We start from the raw sequence: 20,541 nt of genomic DNA, 5'->3' as shown, positions 1-20,541 counted from the left end.
GCCTGGTCGGTGGCGGAAACCTAGAGAGCGGCAAAGGGGGAATGGGTTGGGTGGGGGGTCCGAGCGCCTGGAAGGGCGACCGAGCGCCGGGGTCCGACCGAGCTCCGACAGTCCCAATGGCCCCGAGGGGAAGGGCGGGCAGTGCCCTCCGCCGGAGCTCGCCCACTTGGGCCGCCTACGGCCGCTTCCCGGAAAGGACAGGCCTGCGCTCCCGTCGGAGCCTCTTGCCCGGGCCAAAGGAGGGGGGCGGGGCGGGCTGGAGGACGCGGGAGCTTCGGGGGGCGCCTCTTCCGGCCCTCGCGCCATCTCCCCGCTCCGCCCCCCATTTGGAGACCGCCGCCTGAACCCTGTTTTCAAAATCTCTTTTTCGACCCACGAAATCAAAGAACGGGAAACGGCTGCTGCGGGTGGCGCTGCCTCTGCCCCACGGAAGGCAGATTGATTGGTTCGGGCCCGGAGGCCTGACGGGCTCCATCGTTCACGGCCGACCTGCGGCATTTAGCGGCTCAGCTCCCGGGCTCGCGTGGGAGGGAGTCCCGAAGCCGCCGACCGGCCTTCGCCCCAGGAAATCCCCCGAAAGGAGCGAGTTTCGTTCCTCCCTGTCCACCTCCGCTAGAAACCCAGCCAAGCACACACACACGCCCGCCGCTGCTTCCCTCCGGGGCGGGAACGGCCAAGGAGAGCGGCAAGCCCGGTCCGGCGACCCCTCAATGCGGGGACAGGCGGAGAAAGTCCGAAGCGGTCCCGGGAAGCGCAGCGGCCGAGCCAGCCCGACGGTCGTCCCCCCACCCGGCGCCTCTTCCCGGCCGAGGACCCGTCGCCCTCCCCCCCGGGGGTCCTCACCGGGCGCCGTGTCCAATAGGAAGCCAGAGACCCTCCCCTCGCCGCGCGGATTGGCCGCCGGCACAGGCGCCTTGCTTTATTAGCCGCGCCGCGCAAAGTGTCCCGGAGTGCAGCCGCGCGCGGTCCCGCCCGCCCTCGCCTGCTCCATGCGCGCCCCCCGCGCCGCCCCGGCCCCCGCCGCATGGCCCCCGGGCCCGCCATGACTTCGGCGAAGGAGCCGCCGGCCCCCGGGACTGCCATGCGGGGCGACGAGGAGGCGGAGGCGGGGGAGGGCGAGAAGCCACGCGCGGCTCTGCTGCCCTTCAGCGTGGAAGCGCTCATGGCCGAGCCCCGCAAAGCCGGCAGCGGGCCCCGCGACGCCCCCAGTCCCCGGCCGGCCCGAGCCTCCGCCTCGCCCCCGCTCCTGCCCGGCCCCTTCGGCGTGGGAGCCTTGGCGAAAGTTCCCGATGAAGCTCCGGCCAGGGCCGAAAGCCCCGAGAAGGCCGACCGCTCGTCCTGGAGGCCCGCCCGCCGCTTCTCCCCGTCGCCGCCAAGTAAGTGGCCCCACCGCCCCAAGTCCCGGGAAGCCCCCTCCTCGCCCCGGGGGCGCTCAAGGCCGAAGGTCCCGGGCAGCAGGGATCCCTTTGTCGTGGGAAGCCGCTTCCGACTCGGCCGAAGGATGCCCGCGGGACTGCCACGGTCCAGCCCGGTCCCAGGACCCGGAGCGCCTCCTCTTGCCCGCCGAGGGAGAGCTGTCCTTTCCTGTCCCACAAGGGGTGACCCGGGAGCTCCCCTCGGCTGCAAGGCGGTTTTGGCCTCAGAGCTGCGCGACCCCTTCCCGGCCCTCACACCCCTCTCGCCCCAGCTGCGCCGGTTGCCCACATCGGGCCCGAAAGGGGGACGCGATGGGAACCTGCCCAGCCGCCTCCGTCCGATTTACACGCGCAGCAGAAACCCAGCAGCGATTCCACACACACACACAGACACGCGAGCCGGAGCTGATTCCCCTCCGTAGACCCCCGAGACCTCCAGCCGGGCCCCCCGCCCGCTTCTCCTGGGCCCGCCGGCGGCCGCTCCAATGCGGGCGAAGAGAGCACCTGCCTTGCGCGCTCAGGCCCCGCTTCGCCAGCCCGCCGCCGCTGCCCGGGAGCCCGTTTGGGAGCGACGCCCGCGCGTCCTCGGGCCTCGTTCTGATGGCCTTCCGGGTCTTTCCCGCGGGTGAGCCGGGCGGACGTTTCTCTCCGGCCTTGGACGGAATTAAACGGCGGAGAAGAAAACTGGCAGGACTCGCCGAAGAGCCGCCGTTGAAACGCAACGAGCAGGCGCCCCGAGAAAACAGGGGCCGTTAAGCGAAACGAAACGGGGACCGCTAAGTGAAACCGGTGCCCTTCCGGGCGGCCCCCAAAGCGCTTTTCCGAGAGGCAACTGGACTCCCCCTTTTTCTGAAGACGTTTCGCTTCTCGCGAAGAAGCTTCCCGGAGGAGAAGCCCAAAGTCTCCGAAGAGAAACAGACCGGAAAGTCCCGCTGCCTCTGGGGAAAAGGGCGCCTTCGGGGGGTTTCTGGAGGAAACCCTAAAGTCTTTTTAGTCATATTAATTGGATTGTTTATGTTATTTGCTACGTTATTCTTGATACGTTGTGAGCCGCCCCAGGTCCTCGGAGAGGGGCGGCATACAAATCTAATTAATAAATAAATAAGCTCCGTAGGGGCCACCAGCGCCCGCCCGCCCGGTTCTCTCTCCGGGCGAGTGAAGCGGGTCTCCCCGTTGCCCATCAGGAAGATCCCGAGAGAATCCGATTCATTCCTGTCTCTTACTCACGGGGCTGCCTCGGCCACCGCGTTTCTTGAGACCTGAAGGAAGGGAAGCCGGAGCGATCCCACCTGCCCCGCAAGGCGCATTTGCCACAGGGAGAAGACTACTCCTTGTCTCCGCGCAGGTGTAACGGTGCCCCGTTTGAGCAGGCCGAGGAAGGAAGGAGGGTGGGAGAGAAGGAGAGAAGGAAGGAGGCAGAAACAGTTGGGAGGAAGAAAGGAAGGAGGGAGGAAAGGAAGGAAGGAAGGAGGGAGGGAGGAGGAGGGAGGGAAGGAAGGAGGCAGAAAGAGAAGGAGGGAGGGAGGGAGAGGGAGGGAGGGAAGGAAGGAGGCAGAAAGAAAGAAGAGGAAGGAAGGAGGGAGGGAAGGAAGGAGGCAGAAAGAGAAGGAAGGAGGGAGGGGGAGGGAGGGAGGGAAGGAGGCAGAAAGAGGAGGAAGCAAGGAAGGAGGGAGGGAGAGGGAAGGAAGGAAGGAACGAAGGAGGCAGGAAGAGGAGGAAGGAAGGGGCGATCCCCATCCTTCCGTGCCTGCAATGTGGGGTAGGCTGATATGGGGAAGCGGAGCTCTCTATTTAACAAGATTTGTATGCCGCCAAACCCCAGTGGACTCGGCGGCTAACAACACATAAAACAGTATAAAAGTTACCATGGGAATAAAAAGTTATGAAGACAACGAAGGACCCTTCTTGTAACATTCACGCCCCCATTCGGAGTCCCAGCAGGCCCGCCGGAATAGCCGGTCGCGCGGATCTCCCGGGGCAGATTCTTTCCCCGCCTCCTCCCGATTGGCGGCTCTCTTCCCGCACAAAAGTCTAGGGCCCGGCCCTTCTCCACCCCGACACTCTCTCGGGCGACCGTCGCCCCTTTGCTTTGGCCTGCGCCTCCTTTCCCAGCGCGCCCGGGAGAAGGCTTGGGGGGGGGGGCAAAGCAGGCCCGCCCCTCCATTTTTTTCCTCCTGGGAATTTTGGGAAGGAAAAAGGAATCCGAGTCTGCGGAGAGGGGCGGCATACAAAATTTTATTAATAATAATAATAATAATAATAATAATAATAATAATAATAATAATAATAATCCCCCACCTAAATCCCCCACCTAAAGCCACTCGGAGTCTGCGGAGAGGGGCGGCATACAAATCTAAATAAATAAATAAATAAATAAATAAATAAATAAATAAATAATAAACTCCCGGCCTCCCTCACCACAGGACCGAGCCTGACTTCGGCCTCCGAGAGGAGTTTCGCGGGATTCTGAGCCAGAGGCGCCGGACGTGGGAAGCCGGGACCTGCAGTCGCGCCGATCCCGGGACCTTCGGCGGCCCTCGCGGCCTTTCAACCTGGGGGCGGGTGGGGGAGGCCGCTTTGCAGATGAACCGAACGGGTCCTCCTCTTCCCGGGCGGACCGCAGCGCGGGCGGGGGGGGTGTTTCCTGGAACGGGGCTGGCCTCTCAACTCTCTCTCTCCCCCCGCAGGGCGCCCCAGCCCGCCGGCCTGCACCCTCCGCAAGCACAAGACCAACCGGAAGCCTCGCACGCCCTTCACCACGGCGCAGTTGCTGGCGCTGGAGCGCAAATTCCGGCAGAAGCAGTACCTGTCCATCGCCGAGCGGGCCGAGTTCTCCAGCTCGCTCAGCCTGACCGAGACGCAGGTGAAGATCTGGTTCCAGAACCGGCGCGCCAAGGCCAAGCGGCTGCAGGAAGCCGAGCTGGAGAAGCTGAAGATGGCCGCCAAGCCGCTCCTGCCGCCCGCCGCCGCCTTCGGCCTCTCCTTCCCGCTGGGCAGCCCCGCCGTGGCCGGCACCTCCCTCTACGCCTCCGGGGGACCCTTCCAGCGCGCCGCCGCCGCCTTGCCCGTGGCGCCCCTCGGACTCTACGCGGCCGCGCACGTTGGCTACAGCATGTATCACCTGGCCTAGGACCCTCCGCGCCCGCCCCGCCCGGACAGCGCTTCCCCCGGGCGCCCCCGTGTACCATACTGTACAGTCGGAAAAGTTATCATGGTCCTTTATATTCATAGCTATATTTGATAAATAAATTAATTTTAAACGAGAGCGGGGTGAGCGGGTGGGGCGCCTGCCTTCCTCCCGACCCACCTGCGGGATCTCCGCGTGCTTCTTCCGCGGCCCTTTGGTTGCCGGCCTGCCCTGCGCTCTGGGCCGAGCCCGGGGCCCGCTGCCCCCCGCCCCGCCTCTTTAGCCGCCCGTATTTGGAAGGGGTGTGTGTGGCTTAACCCTGCGGAGGGGGAGCTTCGGGTCAGGCGAGAGCAGCAGGTGCACCGAGGGAGGCGGGACCGCCGTGGGCTCTCGTGAGTGCGACGGGATCCAGCAGCGCCGTTTTTCCTCAGATCCGACAGGCCGATCAACCTGGGTTGGCCCGGGACCCGAAGCCACGCCGCCCCCTCGCAGACTCTGGACGCCCGTTCCAGCCCCTGAGCACATCCTCCTCCTTCGGGGCACCCGCTGACTTTGCGGGAAGCTCTCTCGGGTCCAGCGGGGCCTCCTCCCAAGTCGGCGTCACCCGCCTGGCCTTTAATTCCCAGGGAAACATTTGCAAGCACACCCGGCCCGGGCAGAGCGGGGTCGAGTCCTCGAGGGAACGACCATGATGGGAAGCTCCGCGGGGGCAGCCGCTCTTCCCGCCTCCGGGTCTCCGGGAAAGGCGACTCCCGGGTGGCCAAGTCTCGGGTTAATTGGCGCGGCCAATCAGGCTCTGCCCGGAGAAGGAAGAGTCCGCCGCGGCCTGGGGAGGGGGGGGAGGTCGGGGCGTGTGTGTGTCTCAGGCCCAATTCAGCGCGGGGACTTCGGAGGGGCTGTGTGTGGGGGGGAGGGGCGGGTTAGCCAAGCCTGGGCCGGTAAAGTTCCCGGGAAGCGCCGCCTGCTTGTCCCGTGGCCGGCGGGGGCTTGGAGCCTCCGCCGGCCTGTCCACAACTGCGGAGGTTTAGCGAGGTCGAGAGACGGAGCGCCCACCGCACAAGGCTCGCTCGGCTGGAGGGACCGCTTTGCGGGCGGCGACGCCGCTAGTGGTCCCTTCAGCGTGCGGCGCGAAGCGCTCGTGGGGGACCGTGGAAGGGTTAGGAGCTTCGGCGCTTCGAAATGGAAAAAGAGAGCGAGCGGTCTCCGCTTTGTGGGGGTCTCCCAAGGCCGCCCGCTGCCTCCAGAAGCCGAGATTCGGGCGGGGAGGGCTACCTGGCTTCCTCCGGATTCCCGGGGCACGGCCGGGAGGCGGCGCAGGAGCCCTGCGAGGGGCGGGGGAGGTGTCGCCGGCATCCCAAACCCTCCCGGCTGGGACTCCCCTGCGAGATCCGGGCCTCGAGACCAGGGGAAGGACATTTGTAGCCCCGGGTTGACACCGGGGCTCCCGGTGGGGTTCCGGCAGATCTTTCACGACCCAGCTAGGTGACTTCATCAGTGCTGGTATTAAGGAGCGGGAGGCTTGGCTCTCCGTTGATAGTCCAGGGGTTTCAATGTGTGTGGGGGGCAGCCTGGGAGATGTTGGTGGGCACTTTGGGAAAGAGGTCCGGTCGTGAGAAAAGCCCGAGTGGCCGTTTGGCTTTATCCCTATCGTGGCCCTGGCTGCCCCCTTGACTTTCCGGGGGACTCCGGCCTTCATAAGCGGGGCACTTGCAGCCCCCACCCAAGCGATCTCCAGGCCTCCGGCACCAGTTATTTTCCCCTCCCTTCCTCCCTTCCTTCCTTCCTCCCTTCCCTCCTTCCTTCCCTCCATCCTTCCTTCCTCCCTCCCTCCCCTCCTTCCTTCCCTCCCTTTGGCGAAAAGACCCTTTGAGAGTCAGTTGGGTGGAGTCATCGATGCATTTGACAAACCATGGTCAGATAAAGGCATTGCATCTTAACACCTTGTCGGGGGCCCCCTCCACCACATGGCCAGTTGGGTTTCTCTGCGGGACTCCCCATGAAGTAAATGACTTTTCTGCCTCTTTTGAAACGAGGCGCTTCTGCTCTCGTCCCCGGTCCAGCTGGAGCTCCGGGGTTCTGCTCAGCTAAGGGGGCGAACCGGTGCAGGGGGCGCACGTGGCTCCCGTGGGCAGGGGGGGGGGAGCTCGCCCGGTTGGCGCCGCTGGCAAAGGGGGCTTTGGGGCCGGGCCGGGCTCTCTGCCAACGAAGCCCCAGCCGAGGCTTCTGCCCAAGTGGAAGGGGCGCGTGCGGTACCCGGCTCCTTTCGTGGGGAGGGCGCGGGATTTGCCTCCTTCGGAGAGGGAGGGCCTCAAAGGGTCAAAAAACACCCCCCCCCCGTGCCCGAGGCGCCCTTTCTGCCGCTTCCCTAGTCGACCCCTTTGGGAGGAGCAGCCCCGAGGGCCCCCTGTCCTGGGGAAACCTCCGCCAGCGCGGGACCCCCGTCCGGCCCCCTGTGGGTAAAGCTGGAGGCAGCCCAGCCCTCCCTCCCTCCCCGGTGCAGAAACCCCGCAGGAGAAGAGTCGCGGCCTTCCGGCATTCGGCCTCCATCCCGCGCTGAGGGAAGAAACGGGAAGCGGGGGGATCCCGCCCTCCTTCCTAGCTTTTCTCTCCGCCCGGGGCCGCTTTGGGGCCGCCTTCCCTTCCCAGAGAGCCGCTCCGCTTGGCGGGCGCGGCGGGGGGCTCTGCTGAAAGAGGGCTGGGGGGGGAGACCCCGGGTGGGCCGATTGGGGCTCCGTCCCTCCGGGAAGACCCCGGCGCCGGGCTGCTGCTACCCCGGACGGAGAGACTCCCTGGTTCTGGGCCGCCTGGTTGACTCCGTTTCAGTCCCGCCGTTTCCTCCCAAACGGTGGGGCGAGCGAGGTGGCGCCCGATCTGCCCAGAGAGATCCTCGGGATCCAGAATCCGTCAAGCTGCATCGTGGCTGACCTCCGTTCAATCGCTCTGCCTCGCCCGAGAGTCAGCTCAGGGCTCCGAACGCTTTCCTGAAGTTTAGGTGAACACCCCCCACCTGGAGCCTAGAATTATGATGTCCGGAAAAGGGCAGATATCTGGCAGGGAGCTGAAATGTTGCCAGGCCTCACAATATTTTACACGGTCCGCAGTGGCCAGAATCGCTCAACGGGTCATTTCAGACGGACTTTTTAGCGTTAGAAGCTAAATTTATGTAAGACGTTAAATCTGTTCCATTCCCCTGTATTAGAGCCAGAGGTCTCTTGGGTGTGGATTATTCCCCCACCTCCAGCGAAGGTGGGGGTCCCAGTCTCCCCCTCCCCCCAAAGTTAGCCAGCCCTTGAGAATAGCCACAAGAGGAGGGAAGGCCCTTTCCCGGAGGGAGACGCGGGGGGGGGGGGGGGAGACCGGGGAAATTCAAACCACACTCAACACCTGGAAAACGGAGGAGCTACAATCGGTCGATTCTTCTCTCTTGCGCCTTTTAATATATCTAACAAACATGGGCAAAACCCCCGGGGAGGACTGAGGAGCATAAAGGATGATTTAACCCTGACATGCCGGTATATATTTTACGGAGGAATCAAGTTCCGTCCCTCTTTTAAATGAGCCGCCGCAGTTCCTTCCTTTCGAGCTCAGAAGGAAAGTCAACAATGTTTGAAATACTCTCATCCCTGAAAAGGCGAAGGGATCCTGCGCCTGTCCCGCCAGGCTCCGCGTCTGATTGTGCGGGAATCCCGCTTCGGATCCCGGACGGACAGAAGGTTGCAGCGAATTATGGAACGCCCCCCCCCCAGCCCCTCGCAGTTAACTGCACCAACCGCCTTGGGCAGCTTTGGCGGCATCTTAAATTCCCCGTCTCCGTTTTCTCTTATCCCCCCCCCCCGTTGGTCTTCTCCGCCTGCCGCTTCATTCCTGCTGCCCCCTTGGGCTTCTCTCCTCGGGCAAAGACCCCCCTGCGCTGCGCTCTGGTTCCAGGGTCTGCAGAGAAGGAGCCGCAACAGCAACGACACAAGCTGTGGATTTGTGGGAGGTTGCCTCCCTTTCGCCTGAAGCCTTCGAGAGAGCGTCGCTCTTGGGGGGGGGGGGGAACTTGGTCCTTAACGGGCGCAGAGAGATCACTAGAGCCCCGCTGAAGGCCAAAAACCGACCCGCCCCCCCTTTCCCCCTTTCCTTTCCCCTGCAGGCTTTGGTGGCCGAGAGCGCTACCCCGGATCCAAGCAGGGGAGCCTGTGGGAAGCCTCGTCCCCGCCGAGCAGCTCTCCCGCTTCCCTTTCTTCTCACTATCGCAACACACACACACACACACACACACACACACACACACACACACACACACACACACACACACACACACACACACACAGAGGCCCCTCTTGGCGTCCCGGATCCTGTGCACGGCCTGCCCCACGCGTCCCGCCGTTCTTCTTCGCAGCCAATGTAAAAAAATAATTGAAAATGCTCCGTTCGCTCTGGACTGCCAAAGCCTCCTTAAGTGCCACCAAAAGGCTCCTCCGGCAGCCCAGAAAAGCCTGAGATGGGCGGGATTAAAGGGGGAATGGCAGGAAACTGGCCGGGCTCAGATTCTTAAATAGAAAATGGTTCTTAAGAAGAGGCAAAAAAATCTTAAACACCCAGTTTTTATCTAGAAAAGTTCTTAAGTAGAGGCATTCTTAAGTAGAGGTACCACTGCACAAGGAACTATCTCATGATAAAGCTAATGAAACATTTTAAAGAAATAATTACAGTATTATGTAACACTGGGAGGCCCTAGAAAAATTGGTAAAATTTCCCGATGCTATAACTTAAGGGAAAATCATGTGACACCAAATACCACAAACCTTGCAACACTGAAGGAAGATGTAATCATAGGTGCTGGTCTTGTTAAAAGAAAACTGGTAAGAATTGGAGGAGAAGACATAATCTATTTAAGAATTGTAGAAATTGAACTTTGTATTGAACTCTTGGGAGTTTTTATTCTTTTGCTAATGTTCCAGAGCAATTCCACCAGTGAGGAACCAACCCACGCAGATTATTATTGTAAACCTTCCCCGCCAGGCTGAAAAACCCATCAATTCGCCAAGCAGGGTCCCTGATTTATCCATTTTTTTGGTGGTGGTGGTGGTGGTGGAACTGAAGTGGAAAATCCAACTGCAGCCACAACAAATGATCAGCGGAGATTCAAGAACAGAGTTTGGGCCAAATTTAAGCCCGAATGGATTTCCTGCGTCACAAAACAAGGGAAGCTCCGGCTGTCAGAAGGGGAGGAAAGTGGCGGGAAACACACCATGTCCAGGCTGATAAAGAGGCCCAGGGGAAGGAGCGGGTGTGTGTGTGTGTCAGAAGGCTAACTAGGCAGCCCCCTCCTCCTCCCCCTCTCACCTTCGGGTTTCTCCTTTTCCTTGGTGGCTTGGACTGGGCAGAGGCTCCTCCCACATGGGGCGGGGCTTCCCCTTCCCGACCCCTCCCCCACCAGGGCCCAACCAGCAGCTGGGAAGGAAGCGAGGCAGGGGGTCCCCCAGGAAGCCCAAAGAGGGGAAAGGCGTGGCTGCCTCTGCCTCCCCCCCCCCCCCCGCGGCCTCAGGGGGGCCTTTCTTCCTGGGGGATCAAGGGTGGGGGGCCCCCAGGCCTCGTTTTGAATCCCCTTGCTGGCCTTGGGGCTGCCTGACCCTTTAGCAAGAGGGTCCAGGGAGGGGGGGTCGGGGGGGTCGGAAGGGAAGTGCCAGGTGTGGCCCTGCAAACAAAGTGGGCTCCTCTCCCACCCAGCCCCTTTGACCCCCCCTCCTCTCTGGCCATCCCTTCTCTCCCCCCCCCCCGCAGCGAAAGGAGCATTGGAGGAGTTTGGAAAGTGTGAGAACAGGAGCTGCCCGACTGGGACAGAGATTAAAACCAAACCCTTCCTGACTAAGAGTCACAATTTCTCCCCTTGAAGGATACAGTGAAAAACAGACAGGGAGATGTTTGTTCAATGAAATCGATCAGCACAACATGCTGCAGACCCCCATGTGCGGGGGGGGGGGAAGCTTCTGGGGACTCAGACCATCCTTGTGTGAAAGAACTAGGGAGAAACCTGCAGAGACCCCCCCCAAGGTACCTAACAGGCACAAAAAGCTCATTGGAGCTGGAAATGCTGCCTTGATCCTTCTCTTTTAAGAGATAAAGACCTGACCCCCCACCCCACCATTGCTCTTCAGTTCAGGGGCCACTGATTTGTATTTTGGAAGAGGGGCATCTCCAGCTTCAAACCCCCCTGAATTATTAAATGCATCATTACATTGTATGAGACCAAAAAACCCCACAGTCATATCCATTATCAATAAATCAATTTAATAGGCAAGTTTTAAAGGAATGGAGTGAGAAACTGAGGGCTCCTCTTTTGACTAAACAATGGGAAATTGTCAGTGTCGAAATTTTGAGTGGATCTTAGATTAGCGTTTATTCAACCAAAAATAATATTTCAAACTCATTGAATTCATTGTGTCTGACTAGAAAATAAATGGGTGAATTGCACCCAAGATGCAATTAAAAGACCATTTTGTTGGAGTTCATTAAAACATGTCCTGAAGTCATTATACTCTGGGGAAAGGTGATTAAATCTATTAATTTAACTCTAAGGTATGATTTAATATTTCTGGACATCCTTATTCTTTTGAACCACCCAAAATGATCACCGGGTGCAAATGGGTGGTGGGGGTGACCGAAGGGACCCTCTGGGCCTCCCCACTTGCCCGGGAGCAGCCCCTGGAGAATTGGGGGGGGGGAGAGAGGAAGGCCTGCCCCCCCTTACTCGTTGGGGGGGTGGAAGCCCTGAGGGGAGCTGCTCCAAGGTGCAAGTTACACCTGGGGGAGGATCCTGATGGAAGGTTGCGTAAAACTTCCCTGTGAGAAGTCTTTGGCTTCCCTTCTCTCTTGCGGACTTCACTCTATTTTTCTTCCTCTCTGTTGTTGTGTTTTATTAAGTAAACTAAGCAAAAAGTTTGGGTGCAAGTCTTACACCTTCTCTTCCTTCTGGCCTGGCCGGCTGCTTCCCCCGCAGACCCCTCCTCAGGCGGCCTCGCTCCCTCCCTCCCTGCTGCTCCAGTCGAAGGGAAGGGGGGGAGTCTGCGAGAGCCTTGGGAACCCACCGCAGGGGAAGCCACGGGCGGATCACTGACAAGATAGACGGTGTAGGTTGAGGGCATAACCATCACCAAGTGTTGGGCCTCCTGATTCTTGACAAATGTATGTACAGTATTTTCCTTTATCTCCACTGAGAGCGTCTGCAACAAAGACAAATTCCTTGTGTGTCCAGTCACACTTGGCCAAGAAAGAAATCTATTCTATTCTATATTCTATTCTATATTGTATATTCTATTCTATATTCTATTCTATTCTAAGGGGAAGTGATGATGTGTTTAAACAAGTTAAAATGGACACTTTTTAATGTTTGAAAACCCCATGTTGGCTGCACAAAGAGGGTGACCTCTGCCATATTTGGGGTTGGGTCACGACGGCAAGAAGACACGGAGAGCCCTGTGAGATGGGGGGGGCATAAAGGTCAAATTGATAAAGAACCCCCACCCTTTGGAGGCTTCCTGGCCTTTCAGAGGAGCCACGGCGGGTGGGGGAGGCAGGGGGCCTCCTCCCTTGAGGCCCCGGAGGGAGCCCGCGGAGGCCCTGCCCAGGTTGAGGAGCCCACTTCCGCTGCCGGAGCTGGTGGGCTTCCCACCGGGGCCCAGGTGTGATCCAGACCGGGAGGGCCTCCGCCTGGTTGGGCTGGGGGCTGCATCTGCAGGAGATTAGGGCTGGAGGAGGAGGGGGGGCGCTCTGGAGGGGCTGTTCCGGAGGATCCGAGGCCGCCCTGGATGGACCGGGACATGGCGCTGGCTGGGTGCGCAATCCGGCTCTGAGCTGGAGCCACTGGGATGAGTGGGAGCCTTTGTCTGGAAAGGACCCAGAGGGATCCCACCCCTCACCCCCCACCCGTCTCTCCACCCACCCGCCTGTCACACACACTGGGGGGCTCCCCCACTCCAGCCCACCCCCCCACCAACCCAGGGACTGACTGACCCGGCCGGGCCTTCAACGCGCAGAGCTTTTCCCAGGTTTAATTCCTTTATTTGCTGTTTATTGGACCGGCACATCTCATACTTTATATACAGACAGGTGAGCAGTGCTTCTCTTTGTGACAATACATAATATATTATTTAGGTAATACTAGTCGTAAGAAAACACGCACACAGAACTGACTGAGGAAGTCGGGGGGGGCTGGGGGGGCTCCCCTGCCATGGAGGGAGGGGCGGGGCACCTTCCACGACAGGACCACCCCTCCCACTCTCCTGGGGGGAATCGGGCCCTTCAGCCCAGCGTCAACAGATGGAGGGGACTTCGGGGGAGGGGACGTCTAAGTGGGTCCGGTGGGGGGGCCTGGCCAAAGTGCATTTCATTCCTGGTGGTCTTCCGCGTGAGGCCCCCCCTCTGCCAAGGAAGGGGGCCGAGAGCGGAGAAGGGGGGAGGACAGGCTCCCTGCAAGGGCCTGGATGGCTGAATAAACCATGGGGGGGGGCGCCCAGGGCATGCAACAGGGGTGGGGGGGAGGGGCCTCCTGGGAGAGGCGGGCCTAGAGCAACACCAAGAGAACGCTCCCCACCCCCCTGGTGGGCCAAGCGGGGCGGGTCTTTCCTGGAGCCCTTTGAGAGGAGCCAAGGGGAGACCGGGGCCAATCCCAAAAAGGACGTGGGCCAGGAAGGCAGGCTGCCAGGAGTGGCTTAATTTTCCTCACAGCCCCCTCTGCAGTTCAGAAGGGAGCCCGGGAGGGAGGGGGAGGTCAGGAGGGGTGGGTGGGGGGGGCCAACCATGTCCTATTTGGGAGGTGGTCTTCTCGCTAAAGATGAGCAAAGAGGAAAAAGCAGGGGAGGGGCTTGCAAGGGCTCACCAGAGACAGAACCGGATCCGGACGGGGGGAAGGGGCTGAGGGAAAGCCGGACCAGGACCACTGCAGAGGCGCTCTGACCCCCCCCAGAGACCCACAGGAGGAGCGGCCTTGAGGCCCCCCACCCGCTCCCCCAGGCGCATCCAGGCCCCAAAGGAAGGAGCTGGAGCCGGGCTGGACACCCCAAAGGAGAGGCAGGGTTTGCCTGTCGTCCCCCCCCAGGGACCGGCCAGAGATGGGAAACGGGTCCCTTATCTCCTGGGGGAGGGGGGCAGATCCTGAAGCCATTCTGGTGCCACTGATGAACCACGAGGGGCCTCAATGAGGGACAGGAACATCCACAAACACAGGAGGATTGTCTGGAAATGGGGAGGGGAGACGGGAGAGCCGAGGATGTTGGAGATAGTCCCATCCTGGGGGGGTGGGCGTCCACCTGCCTCCGTCACTGGTCTGCTCCGCTCGGCTCCATCAGAACTGGACCCAGCTGGAGGGCTGAGCAGCCTCACTGGGGGCAGCACTGGGGTTGGGGGGGGGAGAGGGGGCAGGTAGGGGAGAAAGGATTAGGAGGAAGACAAGGACAAGTGCCCCTCCCCCCCTGAGAGAGCCCCTCCCCCAAGGAGACCTTGAAGCAGACCCTCCCTCTTACCTGGGGGCCGTGTTGAAGTCTCCCCAGAGATCGCCCCCCCCTGGGACGACGGGAGGCGCCGGGCGCTTGGAGGAGGAGGCGGGGGGCAGGTCAAAGTCTAGGAGGATATCTGGGGGGGGGGAGAGGGGGGGTCCTTGGTTAGAGGGAGGGTCTCCTCCGGCTTTCCCCCAGGACCCTCCAAGGACCGACTCCTCTGCTTCAGCTCTCATTCCCCCCCTTCCCTGCAGCCCCAGGGGTCCCCCCACCCCCCAAGATGAGTGCGCAAAGGCAGCCCTCGACCTACGACCCCCAGGGAGCCCCACGTGGAGTGAGTTTCTCGTCTGTCCTGCCACCAGTGGTCGAGTGAGGGACTCTGCTGGCCAGGAGAGGGCTGGAGGGCATTGCACCAGTCGGACCCAGCTGTGAATTGGGACCCTGGAGGGGTCGTAGCTGCCTGTCTCTTGCAGGCCAAGGCCTCTCCTGGTGCTCCCCCCGGACTGCCAGGCCCTCCCAAAGGGCCCCCCCCGGGGCACGTGTGTGTGTGTGGGGGTGAAGGCTCCCTCTTTCCCCACCTGGAGTCCGGGGCCCCCTTGAGCCCCCGCTGGGTGAGTCACCTGTGTTGCCAGCACCGCTGGACTTTGGCACGGGGGGCGGAGTCACGTGGTTGGAGATGGCTGTGGAGGAGAGGGGGGGCACCGGAGGGGGAGGGCCCGCTTTGCCCCCCGGGGGAGGGGGCAGGAGGCTGAGCCCCCCCCCTGAGCCGGCCGGCCGGGGCTTAGCAGCCCCCCCCTTCTTGCTGGGCATGTTCTGTAAGGAGAGGAAGGCGGTGTCAGGGGGTGGGGGCCCCTAGGAATCCCCCCCCACGTGAGACCCCCAGGGAGCCTCCAGGAGAGGGGCGCGAGTGGGGAGGGGTCTCCTCACCCCAATGTTCAGCTTGATGGTCTGCCCCTCCTTGAAGCCCAGGTCCAGCTTGGGCCGGCTGTCCAGCTCCTGCGACTCCTTGGAGATCTCCGTCTCTTGCTTCACCCACCTGTGGGCCAGGAGGCTGCGTCAAGGGCGGGGGCCCGGCCAGCCCCCCCACCCCCCTCACCGGACAGCCTGCCGCGCCTGTCACTAGACAACTCGGCCAGTTCTGGTTCTGTCCCCCAGCAAGACCCACACGGACCTCAGGGGGGAACCAGAACTGCAGAACCACCTTCTGCCTTCCCCACTGCAGGAGGCAAAAAGAGGGCGGTGGGCAGATCTACGGACCCCTCCTCGCATAAACTGGACACAAGGTGTTTCAACCCCCACCCTCAAAACGTCGCTACAGAGCCCTGCACCCCAGCACAACTCGACACAAGGACCGTTTTCCCCCGAACGCCCTCACTCTGCTACACAAATCATTCCCTCAACACCGTTGGACTATTCACTAAGTCTGCACTACTACGACTACTACTACGACTACTACTGGTAGGTTCTCATCGTCCCCCTCACCCGTTTCCTCCCACTCAGGGCTGCAGGACTGGGACTTGTTGCTCGTGTCCTTAAGAATTTCATTAATATGGGTTGTTTCTTCATTGCTTATTTGACCCCTATGACCATCATGAAGTGTTGGACCTCATGGTTCTTGACCAATGTCTCTTTCTCTTTTATGGACACTGAGAGCATCTGCACCAAAGACAAATCCCTTGTGTGTCCAATCACACTCGGCCAATAAAAATAATTCCATTCCATTCGTAAACTCCTTAAAACCCACCTCTGCCGTCAGGCATGTGGGAACAGGCCCATACTGTTTATGTACGGTATTAGTTTTAATTATGCGCTTTTAGTTTTAATTATTAGATTTGTATTATATATTGTTTTCTATTACAGAGAGGGGCGGCATACAGATTTAACAAATAAAGAATTCCATTCCATTCCGCTCCACCTGGTGGTGGCGATGCCAGTTGCAGTGCTAACTAAAGAGCTGGGGTGGCGCAGCAGGTAGAGTGCGGTACTGCAGGCCACTCAAGCTGACTGTAGATCTGTAGGTCAGCGGTTCCAATCTCATCACCGGCTCAAGGTTGATTCAGCCTTCCATCCTTCTGAGGGGGGGGGGGGGTCAAATGAGGACCCCAATTGGGGGTGGGGGGGAAGCATAGGCTGTGGCTCTGTTAAAAAGTGCTCTTGCTAACATGTTGTAAGCCAGCCTGAGTCTACGCAGAAGGGCGGCATAAAAAATTGAATGAAGGAATGAATGAATGAATCACTGACTAACTGAAGCCCGGATCCCTTGGGGAGTCAACGGCCTGCTGGCTCCCCACAACGGACGACAGAAGGAACCCTAAGGAAGGGCGGGGAGGGAAATGGCCAGAGCAGAGGAAGGGCCATGGTGCTGGGGGGGTGAGGTGGAGGGTGCAGAGCCCAAGCCGATTGTGCCCCCACTGACTCTCTAGGGAAGCCAGCAGGAAGTGTCCCAAATTGCACTTGATCCGCGGTGGTGGTGGTGGTGGTGGCACTGAAGCTGCTCATCAAGGGCTAAGTGGCAACGCTGAGGGTCCAGCCCTGGCTGGAGGCGAGGGTCACCTTGCATTCTCTGGCCAATGAGCTTGCCCCAATGGACACTGGATGGCGGAGGGGAGGCCTGCCAGGGGAGGCTGCAGCCCCACCCTTGTCTCAGGGCTGAAGAGGGCCTGATGCTCCTGGACGAGGCCACAAACCGATCCAGCCCCCGTTGGGGGGTTCAAGGCAAGACTCACTTGAAATGGTCCTGGAGGGCCACGTTGAAGTCAAAGGCGTCTCCTCGGTCCCCGAAGCCGATGCCGATGAAAGCGCTGCGTCCTGGACAAGAAAGCCAGCCGCGGTCAGCCTGGCCGCCAGACCCAAAGGTCCCCAAGATCTCCCACAGGCTCTCTGCCACTTGGCCTTCCACGCCTGGCAGTTCATCGCAAAGGAAGCCCCCCCTCTCCTCTCAGGTGCCCCCCAGCCGGACTGGTAACAGGCACAACTGCCACGCCCGCACCATAGTCCTCCCCCCCCCAGGGGACCTTCTCCATGGTGGCTCCTTTGGAGGCTGCTCAGGCGCTCGGCTGAGAACCAGAGGGGAGGGGGGGGGGGCTTGCAGGCACAGCCTCCCCCACTTTAGCTCCTTTCTCCTTGACTGCAGAGTCTTCCCGGCTGGGCGTTTGGCTCTGTCCAGGGCAAGGCAGGGCTCTGAAGGGCTCCCGGGGGCTATTTCTGGGCTCCCTCCTAGGGTGGCTGACAGACCCCAGGGCCCTCAGTGGGGTCACCACACCGTTCCCATCAGCTGAGAAGAAACCACGCCTCCCCCTCCTCACCGTTTCCATCCTGGATCCGGAGGACGAAATACCGGCTGGAGTCGTTGACCGTCTCCACTGCGATGCCTGGGTACTGATCGATCGGAGCCTGTGCGAAGAGCTCCCCTAGGAGGAGGAGGAGGAGAGGCGCCTTCGAGTGGGAACTGGACCCTTGTCCAGAAGGCGTTTGGAGGGTGGTGTTTGTGCGTGCGTGTGTGTCCCCCTTGACAGAATCGCCCACCCACACAAGGCAGCCTGGTCCGAAGCCCTCTTGGGAGGCCGTCCTGCCCCTTGGCTGCCCTCTGCCACCAGGCCCTCCATCTGCTTTGCCACTCGATCGGATGAACAGACAGCAACCGCACTCAGACCTCTATGCTGCTGCGGGGTCCTTGGCAGCCTCCTCCCAGCATTATTTGCCCCCAACTGCCCAGAAAGGCCGAGTTGGCCTGGAGCCGGTTAGGATCGACCTGCTGGCAGTGGGCAGGGTCTGCAAGTGATACTGCATTTAAAGTGCTGTGCAGTCAGAGGGCCTTTACGTTTCGGACGTTTCAAGGTTCCATTGCCTGGAAAGACGTTTGAGCCTTTCGCCCCCCACCCCCCCTGCTGCACACCAGCCGCAGACCTTCAAGTCAGGGTTCCGGGAACCAGGGCCAGAAGAGGAAACTCCTCCGCTGCTCCGAAGGATCCCCACGCACGGACAGACACACGCACAGACGGACGGACACACGCGGGGCCCAGGGGGAAGAAAGAGAGCAGCCGCGGGGGGGGGGGGGGAGGAGGAAGGCCCCCCCGCCCACTCACCCACCTGAGGCCTTGTCCTCCAGCTTCACGTAGGCCACCTTCCCCTTGGAGGTCACCCGCAGGCGCCCCGTCCAGTCCGGCTGCTCCAGCTTCCAGTCCGAGGCCCTGCAAGGCAAGTCCTCCACTTGCGACGGTCCAGGCGGCGGATGGAAACGGCCCCCCCGCCCTTGCCAGCGCCAGGACCCCGCTTGGCCGCCGCCTTCGCACGGGGGCTCGCTCAACGGCGGCGCCTCGCTTGACGACGGTCGCAAAACGGGGCAAAACCCCCTCCCCACTTCACGGCGTGGGGGGAGCAGCTCCCCCTCCCCCCTCGAGAGGCCCTGCGGGGGGGGGAGGCGCCGCCGGGCTCGGCCTCCTACCGGTAGCCGCGGTTGGAGGCCCGCGGCGGGATGCGGAAGACGCTGACCTCGGGCTTCACGCAGAGCACCGACTCGTACTCCGCCTCGGCCGCCGCCATCACCCCTCCCCCGCAGCTGACCCCCAGCCGGAAGGGAAGGACCCGCGGCCCACTTCCGCCCAGCGCCCTTGGCGCGCAGCCGCCGCCCCGCCCCTCCCTCGCCGCTCCTGCCTCCTGGCCTCTATGGCTTCCCGCTGACGCGCGGGCGACGCCGGACCGTAGAGGCGTGCGGGGCAGAAGGGCCGTGCTGCCTCTTCGTGGGATGGAGCCCTCTGTCGGCTCCTCCCTTGGGCCGGGCCGGGGTGTGGCCGACAGGGCGTCCCTCCGCAGGTGCGGCAGAAGGGGGCGAGGGAGGGAGGGCGGCAAATCCTTCCGTCCCTCCCCCGCCCAGATGCACTTCAGCTCCCCCCTCATGTCAAGTGGCGGGGAGTCATCCCGGCTCAGCCCCTTCCCCTCCCTGTGGCAGCTCAGCCTCCCCCCGCTGCCCCGGGAGAGCGGAACCGAAGGCGCTGATGGGCCGCTTTCCCCTTTGCTCGCCTCCCCGTGGACCGGCGGGGGCCCCGCGGGAGCTTCGGCCAGGTAGGCCGGGGGGGCAGTGGGGGGGCTGCTGTCGGGGGGACCCTCCCCTCCCCCCAGGAAGGCAGACCAGACGCCTCCTGCAGCCCCCCCGCCCCGCCTGGAACTCCCTTTGGGGACCGCTGGCAGGCGGGGGGGGGGCAGGACGGCCAGTGCGACCTGTGAGACGCCCCCCTCCCTTTAGGCCACCGGGGGCCCCTTCCCCCCGCCCTCCCCTCGGGTCCCGGGGCCCCTCCCGGCGTGCCCCCAATTACCAGTTCCAGGACCCGCCCAGCCCCCGGGTGCCCACCCCCCTGGCCGGGCCCACCTGTCGCCCTCGGATTGCCCGGCGGATGCTGAGGAAGCTCCTGGGGGGAGGGCTGGCCGGAGGGCCCTGGGGCTCAGACCCTGCTGCGGATGGAGGGGGCTCTTTCTTCCTCGCCTGGGCTCCCTTCCACGCCACTGGGGGGGCCTCTCCCTCCACCAGGCCCTGCTGCAGGGACACAGCAGCCCCCAGCCCCCTCCGTGGTCCAGCAGGGAGGCCTGCCTGGCAGTGCTGGAGGGGGCCTTCACGGAGCCCCCCACCCCCTTCCCAGGACAGAGGGCAGGCCGGCAGGGTTGCCCACCAGGCGGGGGCTTCCGTCCGCCAAAGCGGCCTCTTTCGGGCAGCCACAGCCCCTGACCAGGCCACGGAAGGGGACGCTGGCTGGGCATCTTGGGCCCCCCACCTGCTTTTTCACCTGGGTCAATTCTAAGGGGCTCCTTGTACCAGGTCCGCAGTGAATGGGTCAATGAAGGGGGAGACCGGCTGCCCTCCAGGAAGGTGTCGCTTCATATCAGGTGCCTCAGGATCTCCACGGGGGCTGCCCCAGACGCTGGGCCCCCTCCTTTGGCCTCCCCTTCTGGGCAGCACAGGGGCAGGAAGGGCGCTCCGTTCAGCCAGGCACCGGGGGGGGGCATCTCCTTCCACCCGCCCTCCCACCGGGTGCCCCTCCCCAGGACTTGGCCCCCAGCAAGACACCTGTTCACCGGGGCCCTGGCCGAGGCTCTTGGTGCTGCCCCTCCAGGGGTCCCTTCAGCCGTTGAGCCCCCAGAGGTTTCCCCAGTGGCTCTTGTGCGCACGGACACTTCCAGGCTTGGTTGCAGGGCCACTCACTGCTGCTGCTGTTGTATCTTGATTGTCCTAATACTTAGGACTTTGGGTCCTTTGGGGACTGGGCGGAGGGGAGGGGCTCTTCACACGCTGGGGACCCTACCCCTTCAGGGGCTTCATTTGCCCCCATCTGGCTGGGCCCACCCTCTGACCACAGGGCCCTGAGGGGGCTGCCGGGGGGGGGGGCGCTCTCTGGAACTGCCAGCTGGCAAGGACAGCCCCCCCCAGAGGCAGCTTCCCAGGGCTGCCCAGACCCCCCCCCCCCCACTGTTCCCAGAGTCTGCCCATTCGGGGCCTGAGTGTGAATCCTGGGTGACATTTGTGTTCAGT

The 20,541-nt window shown here is 62.2% G+C and overlaps 2 protein-coding genes across 2 annotated transcripts; one reads left to right on the top strand and one right to left on the bottom strand.

Annotated features, from left to right (window-relative positions):
* Nucleotides 1-1,024: 1,024 nt before the first annotated feature.
* Nucleotides 1,025-4,638, top strand: MSX1 (msh homeobox 1). The gene is made up of 2 exons (XM_070758162.1): nucleotides 1,025-1,376; nucleotides 4,103-4,638. The coding sequence occupies exons 1-2, from the start codon at nucleotides 1,025-1,027 to the stop codon at nucleotides 4,543-4,545; spliced, it is 795 nt and encodes a 264-aa protein (XP_070614263.1). The 3' UTR covers nucleotides 4,546-4,638.
* A 7,928-nt stretch (nucleotides 4,639-12,566) lies between these two features.
* On the bottom strand, nucleotides 12,567-18,651 carry NECAP1 (NECAP endocytosis associated 1). Its single transcript, XM_070758123.1, has 8 exons — nucleotides 18,466-18,651; nucleotides 18,111-18,211; nucleotides 17,327-17,431; nucleotides 16,748-16,829; nucleotides 14,949-15,057; nucleotides 14,642-14,834; nucleotides 14,049-14,157; nucleotides 12,567-13,919 (listed from the first exon to the last, which is right to left on the bottom strand). The coding sequence occupies exons 1-8, from the start codon at nucleotides 18,561-18,563 to the stop codon at nucleotides 13,871-13,873; spliced, it is 846 nt and encodes a 281-aa protein (XP_070614224.1). The 5' UTR covers nucleotides 18,564-18,651; the 3' UTR covers nucleotides 12,567-13,870.
* Between the last annotated feature and the right edge of the window lie 1,890 nt (nucleotides 18,652-20,541).

The sequence above is a fragment of the Erythrolamprus reginae genome, chromosome 7 (assembly GCF_031021105.1).
Source record: "Erythrolamprus reginae isolate rEryReg1 chromosome 7, rEryReg1.hap1, whole genome shotgun sequence".
Classification (NCBI taxonomy): Eukaryota; Metazoa; Chordata; class Lepidosauria; order Squamata; family Dipsadidae; genus Erythrolamprus; species Erythrolamprus reginae.
Note: the sequence above shows the minus strand (reverse complement) of the source record. Positions and strands in the feature narration are given on the sequence as shown.

Excerpts from the sequence above, each read along its gene's own strand:
- NECAP1 (XM_070758123.1), bottom strand. The coding sequence starts at position 18,563 with ATGGCGGCGGCCGAGGCGGAGTACGAGTCGGTGCTCTGCGTGAAGCCC. Across the intron at positions 15,058-16,747 it reads GCCCTCCAGGACCATTTCAA|GTGGGTGAAGCAAGAGACGG; the intron begins GTGAGTCTTGCC and ends CCTGGCCCACAG. Across the intron at positions 14,158-14,641 it reads CAGCGGTGCTGGCAACACAG|ATATCCTCCTAGACTTTGAC; the intron begins GTGACTCACCCA and ends CCCCCCCCCCAG.
- MSX1 (XM_070758162.1), top strand. The coding sequence starts at position 1,025 with ATGGCCCCCGGGCCCGCCATGACTTCGGCGAAGGAGCCGCCGGCCCCC. Across the intron at positions 1,377-4,102 it reads CTTCTCCCCGTCGCCGCCAA|GGCGCCCCAGCCCGCCGGCC; the intron begins GTAAGTGGCCCC and ends CTCCCCCCGCAG.